Here is a 9,824-nt window from a genome sequence, read left to right as displayed (position 1 = left end):
ACCTTCCTTACTCCGGTTCACTCTATCCTAGAGTCCCAGCGCGATCCTGGGGCCGTGCGATGGGCGGGGCCCGTGAGGCTCCAGGGGCGTGGCCCGAAGCCTCGCTCCGCCCCCGGCACGGCGCTTGGGTCGTCAGCCCCACCCATTCGCCCCGGCGGCGCAGGTTAGCGGCTAAAGGGGCGGTGCGTCGGCATCTCCTCCTCAGTCCTTGTCTAAGACCGGAGGGATGTTCCCTGCTCTGGAGGAGGCCGACAGGACGGTGTTTGTGGGGAATTTAGAGGCCCGTGTGCGTGAAGAGATCCTTTACGAACTGTTCCTTCAGGTACCGTCGGTGGGGAAGGGGCGGCCTAGGGGCCGGAGGGCTTCGAGCCGAAAGCGCAGCCTGAGGGGCGGGGCACACCTGACCCTTTGGAGCCGGCTGCCTTCCGTCGTAATCTTGCGCTTTGGTTTTAACAGGTTCTGCCTGGCTACTGTGTCCAGGTGAACAGTTGGGTGGTGAAGTGACACAGTATGCGCCCTCTCCCCATCCCCAGTGCAAGAGCCCTGGTAGTGGGCAGTGATTGGGCTCTGCCCTGAGGAAGGGCTTCGCGGAGGGTGCCTGGGCCGCGGATGTGCTCAGTAAAAACAGAAAACAGCCTTGTCACTGTCTTCCCTTAGGCGATAAAATAAGTATCCTCATGCCTTACATCCCGCGAAATGAGCGGTATAGATTTTTTAATATTTCCCTACCCGTTACTTTTCCCTAAGCCCTTTTATGTGGCGGTTGTATGAGAAATGAGATTTGAGAGATTTACTCAGCAAAATCATGAGTGTGACCAATTAATAACCTGGCCAGTTCCTTTGATTTCTTATCAAGAAGACTTGGAAACTTTCCAAATCTGTCGCCTCCAGACGTAAGCCTCTTGTCTCCTATTGTGTACACACCTAGGTCTCACTAGCTAAAGAGATGTCCTCATTCGGCCATTCATCTAACCGGTTAATGGTCCAGAATTCCATTTTAACTACTAAGGTACCGGGCATGCAAATGTTAAGAGACGGGCTTGAGTCTTTCTAAAAGAGAAGACTTAAAATTAATTGCCGTGATCTAGGGCGATATACAAAAGAGAAGGATACACAACTAGCAAAGTTTTTTGGAGTGAGTTCTGATGTCAACCGTGTAACCTGGGGCAAGTAAGTGAACATAAGTACAACAGTTTCTTCACATGTTACACCGGGCCAATAGTATCTACAGTAGGAGGTGTTAAGGTTAAACTAATCCATGGAAAACAGAACTGAGTCTGGCCCTTACTGTTTGTTAGTGCTTCTACTACTACTAGTAGTACTGCTTGTATTACATCAAGAGAAATCAGGAGAGGGTGACTTGCCTCTGTCTGAAGAAGAGCAAGTTCCAAGCGAGACAATAGCAAAGCTAAAATTTCCAGGAGCAAGTATGAGTACCAGCCATGAAAAGGGCTCTTTATTAATTTTTGGAAAGGCCCTACCACGTCTCTGAACTAAAGGACTCCTCTGTTGTGTAGAGGTACCCACAGTGGGATAGAGACAGTCCCTTCCAGGAACACAGTTTCCTGTTCTGGACATAAAACTTTTTAATATTTGAAAAATAGTGTTTAAGTATAAGGCATCCATGCTTATCCTTCTAATAACTTGCCATCTCTTTAAGGTTGCTTTTTTAAATCTGCTCTAGTACTTGTGTTTTCATGTAGTTATTTTCCCCCAGTGTCAATTAAAACATGTCAGTCTAACTAAAAAACGGGAGAATGGAGGGAGAAAAGGGAGGGAAAGAAGGAAGGACTGAAATCATTCTTTTGTCTAGAAGACTTTTTTTTATGTTGAGCCTCCAAAAACAAAGGAAGGTGGGAGAAGGCATGAAGGCCCGCATACACATGCATTATTTTTAGTCAGTGGGGAAGGGATCTATAAGGCTATATAACATATGTAATTCATTTTTTTTTTATGATTTACACCTAAACAAAATGTGTCTTTTCTAATAATCAGGCAACCAAGCATATGTTTTTGTTTTGCTAGTTTCTTCTAAATTCTAGAACAGTGATTTTTAACTGGTGTGCTGCAAGAATTTTTAAAACATGCCATACCTGATTATTAGAGTCACCAACCTCTTTTCCCTTAGATCGTCAAATAAAAAAGTGACAACAGCCAGTACAACAATAGCTGTAGAGTGTAAATTAATCAAAATTACACCTATTTTTTTTTCAGATCGGGAAAATATATATATTTGTGGTACACTGCAGAATTTTAATAATTTATGTGTGCCATGAGATGAAAAAGGTTGAAAATCGCTGTTGTAGAAGAAGTTGCTAAAGTGAGGTATCTTTTAGAGAGGCTTCAACCCAGCGAAACCTGGTAAATCTTGACAACTACAACGCTGTGTGTTTCATTCTGATAAAAAGACTATAAAATGATGTGATTGTTGCCATAAGCAAGTCTCTGTTGAATTTTATATTTAAACATTCTTTGGCATATCTTTGAATTTGTAAAATTCAAAGCATTTAAGATACCCTCTCTCTTTGTGATTTCATATGTTTAATATTAGTGGTAGAAAAGTACTGATTAAAATTGGTTTATTACTACACATTTATCCTTTCACAAGTTAGTGAAGTCTGTCAAATTTCTGATTATCCTTTGAAGTGAGAAAATAAGGTTAAATATCTCTATTTTTAATTAAGGAGCGGTGGAGCAGAAGTGAAAGATAATGAATTGTTTCAAAAATTTTGAGTTCTGAGTACAATCACATGGAATTCTCTAGCAACCTGTCTCCTAGCAAGGAGGCATGAAAGAGGAAAATGAGGAGGAAAGATAGATTTGTTGATGAAATGGTCCTTGAAGCCAGGAGGGAGCATGAGCTAGTTCATGAGAAAGAAAAGAATGAAGAGAAGGCTGAGGCCTGGCCCGGTTAACTCGGTTGGTTAGAGCATCATCCCAATGTGCCTTGTCTCTGGTAGGGCACATGTAAGAACCAACCAGTGAAGGCATGCATAAGTGGAACAGCAAATTGGGGGTGGGGGGTGGGGGGTGTGTGTGTGTGTCTCTCTCTCTGTCTTCTCTCCCACCACCCCCACTGTCCCTCCATTCCTCTCCACCCCTCAGAAAAATCAATAAAAGAGTGAATCCTAAAATACATCATCATTTTAAAGATGAAAATTAACATTTTTCTTCAGATTAAAAGCAATTTCTTAATATATTCATCTCTACAGAGAAAAGCTATCTTTAATTAGTGTACAATTTAAAAGTTTGAGCCATTCACTATCAAATCTTGGCTGTTATAAGTCTTTGTGAGTGCTTCTTCTAATCATTATGTCAATTTTTTCTTAGTTATAATTAACAAAATTATACATATAATTTTACACATATAATTTTGTTTTATAATATTTAACTCTACTTTTTTACTCCATATTGCTAATTACAAGTTTTACTATTGACAGCATCTAAATATTTCAATATATGATTTTATTCCATTTTAATAATACACCGTGGAATAATATTCTCCAGTTGGAGTTAGAGCCTTTCTGATTTTTCACTAATTATAAATAATGTACCTACTTAAAACTCTTAAAACATATTAAAACATTTCTTGATGAAAAACAGCTTCTTCACAGAAAAATATTAGGCTGCAGTATAATTTTGCTAGTTTGGTTTTTTTTTGTCATAACCAACATTGGGTTTGTCATTTTATTTTTGAGTTATACACTGTTACTATGTAAAGACACCTTGTATTTTAATCTTAGATTTAAATGCTCTTTAAATTGTATTGCTAAGTCTAACTAAACAGTAGCAGCTTTCCTTTCAATATTTGGACCTATTATCTAGAATTTCCTATTACATAGAGTTTCCTGTTCTTAACACCATGAATGTTTCTTGATAAGCCAGAAAGTACCAAGAAAGTGTGATGAAGTATAATATGTATTGTTAGGAAAATACACTATTAACATAGCTACATAATGCTGTTATTGCTAACAGATTTTTTTAAAATCTAAAAATAAATATACTAGAATTATCTAACTGTAAAAAAATCTTTAGATTTATGAGAAAATAATTTTTAAGTTTTTTATAGGCTGGGCCATTAACCAAAGTGACTATATGCAAAGACAGAGAAGGCAAGCCGAAGTCTTTTGGATTTGTCTGCTTTAAACACCCAGAATCAGTGTCTTATGCCATAGCTTTGCTGAATGGAATTCGTTTATATGGAAGACCAATTCATGTGCAGTATCGATTTGGTAGGTCTATCCAATTGAGTTTTGTTGGTAGTGGTGGTGGTTCTCAGAAATGTAAACATTTTGTTTTCTATATAGCATAAGAGCAAAAGTGTCCCCATAGTCTCTATTAAGTTTTCTCAGAACACGTGTCTAATTTGTAATGGTATATAATGAATTACCATTGCCAGTTACATTGTCAACCCTATTGCATCTCTTCTGTATTAACAGTTTTAATGTTCTATTTTAGTATCAGCCAGCCAATATCTATGATAGTTGCTATTGGCTATTATAAGTTAAGCAAATTTAAATGAAGTGGCAACACACAACTCTAGCTTTTATGTAGCAAGACTGCTAATCTTTTTGTCATTGCTAATGTGTGGTATCAAATACTTACTATTTGGAGGATAGGGTGGATGACTTACTCCTTCTAGGGGAACTGTGCTTTATATATTGTCCTGGATTTAAGCCCCTGTAAGAGCAGCTGACCAAAGGCAGCTGCCTAGTGACCCTTCGTAATGATGGGGGAATGCTTCCTGACATGAATGGCCTCAAGTGCCATCTCCTCCACGCATGCCAAGAACTGATTGTTTTTGATTAGCTATCCAGAGGACACTGTACGAACACCCTAGCCCTTTCATGTTTAGAGGAACTGATAGAGGCAGTGCTTATATTTAGGTTGCAGTGCTCGCAATGCTTATGTTGCTTCCCTCCCAGATGATTCAGGCTTATTGGTATAGCCCTTGTTTGTTTTTTTATTCCTTTGCTAAACAAAAACACATAAGAATAACAAAACAACGCCTTGTGGCAAAGGAAATGTGCTTCTTGTTGCAATTCATTTTTTTTATTGTCTTCGTAAAGAAATTGGCTGCCTGGTGCTCTCAAATACTGTCCAGTTAATTTATGTTCTGACATGTACCTAGCCAGTTGCTTAGCATCCTCTGTAATGCTGACTTGTCAGTTCAGAGAGCTCCATGCCTTATACATGGGAGGTAAAAAACTCTGATTATTTGCCGTTTTTCATTTATAGGTATGTAGAACAAAGCAGCAGGTATTTTATGTGGTCCCATGTCAATATAATGTTTTTATAGAGCCATTGCTTTGAATAAAGCTTGATTATAAGTCAGTCACTTATAATAATATAAACAATGTGTAAATGTTCCTTGGAAGACCAGAGACATACTCATGTATCTTATATAAGTGTAGAATTTTAATTAATACTATATCCTGTTGAGTTTGGAGGTTTTGATAGTTTAATGTTAGAACTCAAATTATACTATAAGTAATCCATTATTCTATTTACTTTAAAGGGAGTTCCCGCTCTTCTGAACCAGCTAACCAAAGTTTTGAGAGCTGCATTAAGATAAATTCACATAGCTACAGGTAATTAAAATATTTTTAATGAAGGTAAGGAAAATAAACATGTTGTTTTACCAGGAAAATTTTTTACATATTCTGGATTATTGTAAATTTTACCATTTAGGCATATGATAAAATTAAGAAATTTATTTTTTTTCTGAAACCATTAAAAATGACTGAAAATGTTTTCATTTAAGTTCAGGCATATTACCTTCAGCAGTGCATGGGTTTTATATTTGTGGTGTTCTTTATAGTTTAGTATGTTATTTTTATAGCTGTTAAATTGTTTAAGCATCCAAGATCTCATTGTGATATATCATTTGGGCTTCTGTGATACTATTCACAACACTTATAAGTGGAATATCCACCTACTCATCTGACCGCTTCCCATTGTTTTCCTGCCCTCATCTTTTCCTCTGCGTACCCATGTTAATTTCTCTTTCCCACAGTACACCTTTTGTCCTAAGGATTAGTAGAATTAGCATAAAGACTGTGGAATACTGTAGAACAAGTAAACTAATGAAGACTAGCTATAGATCTACCCAGTATTTGTAACATTGGAATTTGTTGAACACCTTCATAGAAGAAAATATGAGGTATTACATTTTTAAATGAAATTTTAGAACACCAGTTTTTAAATCAGCGATTTTTATAATCTTACTGTGTAGAAGAAATCAGCAAATATTCTTGTAAACATCAGCAGTCCATTTACAAAAGAGCATAATTTATATAGACAGTGAATATATATTCAAAAAGAAATTGAGAATTTATACCTTTCTCTTTTCAATATCTGTAAAAGATTGAATGTACCTTTGGTAATTATTAATTACTTGCTCTGCTGTCTTAATATCTAAGTGCTCTTTATAAAATTAACATTGCTTAACATTTTCTTACCAAAAAACCAAATGTGATCTAAATTGAGATTTCAATATGTAGTAATAAGTAAAACTTATTACTTATAGTGTCGGTACATTATCAGTATAATAACTGATTATTTGTGGATGTATGTTTAAAATTAATCTAAGCTGAGTTGGAGAAACTCCCTTTTTCTATTACAAAGAGCTGCCTTTTTTTTTTTTTTTAAAGAATAAAGGACATTTGAGGGTAGGAATTTTAACTTTGTATTATTTTCTTTTATCTTTCCAAAGAAGTGAAGAAGTCATGGGTAGATCTTCCTTTCCCATGCAGTTCTCTCCAACTAATAATGCAGCTTTACCTCAAGAATATTTTTTCTTACAGAAGATGGTAAGTTTGACATGCCATTGGTTCAATATATAAAATAATGCAAACTGTGAAGAATATGAAAACTATTTGGAACTTACAGTGTTCAAATCAAAACCTTGGGACAAAGGCAGAAGCTTCTTGGAGCACTTTTCCCCAGTGGCAGTCTGCTCTAACACAGTCATCTTAAATCCAACACATAGTATCTCAGCACATAGCCAGCATGTCCGTAGACACAATGATGATGCACTGTGGTCCAAGTAAAATATGAGTAGAGAGTTGTCATTTAAATGACCATTTTAAAAGATATTTTTAGATTTGAGTAATTTTATTTAGTGAATCATTTTTACATAATGCAGACATGACAAATATATTGCTTTTGAACCTGGATTTTTTTTTTAAGTAAATTTTTTTTAACTAAAGGCAAAGATTCACAGTGTAACAAACTACATTATTTCCAAGGACTGTCAAAAATATGTTTCTGGACTAGAAATCTTAATTATGATTTTTATTATTAAAGGGGAACTTAGAAAATTGTTTTTTTCAGCTCCTTATTTTATTTTTATTTATTTATTTTTATCCTCCCCCAGAGACATGCTTATTAATTTTAGAGAGAGGGGAGTGAGGGAGAGAGAGTAGGAAAGAAACACTGATTAGTTGCCACACCCTGACCAGTGACCAGACCCATACCCTAGGCATGTGCCCTAACAGGGAATTGAACCCATGACCCTTTGGTTTATGGGATGATGCCCCAACCAAACAGCCACACCACCCAGAGCTCAACTTCTCATTTTATACATAATAAAATTGAGGTCCAAGAATTTTAATCAACAAGCTCAAGATCTCAAGATTGTACTTGCTAATGGCAGATATGGCATTATAACAGGTATTGTGATTCACAGGGTGGGGTTTTTTTACAAACATCTAGCGTACACGTGAGCTTCAAGTTTTTTTAAAGCCATTTTCACTTTTGTAAACATAAGGAAATTGATCATTTTACTTCTGGAGAAAACTTTTTCTTAGTTACACTGAGATACTAGTAAACCACCAGTTCTCATCCAGAACTGTCAATATCTTCCCAGCATTTTAAATTTTTGGTAGATATAAGAAAAACACACACACACTCTATTCACTCAGTCACTCTAATGTTATCTCTATTAATTTGTAATGTACTTTGAATAGTTAGAAATTTGAGTTAAAAATTAGAAAGAAAAAAGTGTCTATCATAACTATTAACAAGTGTTCTATACAATATGGTGGCCATTAGCCACATATGAAACTAAGAAACTGAGTTTTAATTTTAATGAATTTTAATTAAAATTTGAAACAGATAATTCAGTTATTGGAAAACTTTTACATATATTTAAAAGAACTTGGGTGTGTGTATTTACTTTTTAAAATGAAAATTTTATGTAATCTAAATTTAGATCAAGTATTTTCTATGAAAATTTACTATCAGAATTCAGATGTTCTGTAGGTATAAAATGTATACCAGAATTTGAAGACTTAGTATGCAAAAAGAAAGTAAAATATGTCATAATAATTTCTTTATTGGTTACATGTTGAAATGACAATATTTTGTATATTTTGAAATAAAGTACGTTATTTAATTGTACCTCTTATTTTTTTATTGTGCCTACCTAAAGATTTAAAACTACATATGTGACTTGGATTTTATTTCTATGAGACAACACTAAGCTGTATCATAGTAAACTATACATTACTTTGAATCTTTATGTTAACCATTTAAGGAAACTACCACATTCCTACTTTGCTAACCATTTAAGGAAACTACCACATTCCTACTTTGCAAAGTCATGGCCTTTCTTATATTACTACATGGTTTTGTTTGCATGTAGTTATTTGTATAATGCATTTAAACTGTAAATTTTTTTTAACTTTTTGGGCTTGTTTTGGTAGATGAATGTTTTTTTTTGTTTTTCACAGCAGTGGCATGCATATAATCCAGCACTGCAGCTTCCTTACTGTGAGATGACAGCACCACTCCCTAATAGCACATCCGTGCCTTCACTAAATCATGTTCCAAATCTAGAAGCTGGACCCAGCTCTTATGAATGGACTCACCAACAACCACGTGACTCTGATTTTTATCAGATAAATAAACGAAAGCGGCAAAAACAAACCAGTGATAGTGATAGTAGCATAGAAAACAATAGAGAAAGTGAATATAGGCAAAAATTCCAAAAGTGTAAGAAGAAGAAAAGATACTAGTATTACCTTCAAATGAATTTATCTACACTGGTCTTAATACTTTTAAAAGAAAAAAAAAATCTGTATTCTTCTAAATAACCAATTCAATGGTTTTCTTGTCTTTTTTTTTTGAAATATACAAAAATATGATACCTGATTTGCTATTAAAATTTTGTTTTGAGTGACAAAAACTTTAATATAATGTACTACTTTTTGTTTCTGTAATGGTATTGTTGATACATTATCAACAAGAAATATATTTTGAGTGATATATTTTGGTACTGATGATGAAATTGCACTAAACTGTCAATCAAAAGTCACTTACTGAACAGTTATAGATGAGGCACCATGCCCTCCTAAATTCTTGCTTATATGGAGTGGCAGATTTCCTGAAGGAAATAGTGCAGATATATAAGTTACATGTTATTCCTAACATAAAAGGAATAAGCAGGCTTTACTTTCCTTTGCTAATAATATTTTATTGTTTATTTCTCAGTATGTTATTTCTGAGCCTTCTGTTCCTATGGGTTTATTTCATAAAATGAGGATATATGACAGTGATACTAAAGGAAAGATGATGATTATGGAGCTAGTTTTGGCATCATTCTCTTTTTTATACAATTGAATATAAATGTGTCTGCCTCTTCACACTTACTAATTTTATTTCATGAAAATTAGTTGGCTGTGTCAGAATTTATGATCACTTTCTTTTACCAACTGCATCTGAGAGGGTATATTTGACATTAAGTAAATCTTGATAATGAACAATAAATAGAATATTTCATTAATGTATAATATTTAATATTTATTGTGAAATCAGGTTTC

General features: G+C 35.0%; 1 protein-coding gene across 2 annotated transcripts; it reads left to right on the top strand.

Moving 5' to 3' along the window:
* Positions 1-218: 218 nt before the first annotated feature.
* On the top strand, positions 219-9,020 carry RBM11 (RNA binding motif protein 11). Of its 2 annotated transcripts, none has more exons than XM_054585291.1 (5): positions 219-322; positions 4,070-4,232; positions 5,519-5,591; positions 6,716-6,812; positions 8,736-9,020. In XM_054585291.1, the coding sequence occupies exons 1-5, from the start codon at positions 227-229 to the stop codon at positions 9,018-9,020; spliced, it is 714 nt and encodes a 237-aa protein (XP_054441266.1). In that variant the 5' UTR covers positions 219-226. The 2 variants fall into 2 exon arrangements, with proteins under 2 accessions (XP_054441266.1, XP_054441265.1); XM_054585290.1 differs by having other exon boundaries at positions 8,709-9,020.
* Positions 9,021-9,824: the final 804 nt, after the last annotated feature.

This window comes from Pteronotus mesoamericanus, unplaced genomic scaffold (genome assembly GCF_021234165.1).
Source record: "Pteronotus mesoamericanus isolate MK-2021 breed Mesoamerican mustached bat unplaced genomic scaffold, CSHL_Meso_final contig_82, whole genome shotgun sequence".
Taxonomy (NCBI): Eukaryota; Metazoa; Chordata; class Mammalia; order Chiroptera; family Mormoopidae; genus Pteronotus; species Pteronotus mesoamericanus.
This window is presented reverse-complemented; position numbering and strand designations above follow the sequence as displayed.

Coding starts and splice junctions, on each gene's coding strand:
- RBM11 (XM_054585290.1), top strand. CDS start 227: ATGTTCCCTGCTCTGGAGGAGGCCGACAGGACGGTGTTTGTGGGGAAT. Junction 4,233..5,518: donor TCATGTGCAGTATCGATTTG/GTAGGTCTATCC, acceptor TTTACTTTAAAG/GGAGTTCCCGCTCTTCTGAA. Junction 6,813..8,708: donor ATTTTTTCTTACAGAAGATG/GTAAGTTTGACA, acceptor TTGTTTTGGTAG/ATGAATGTTTTTTTTTGTTT.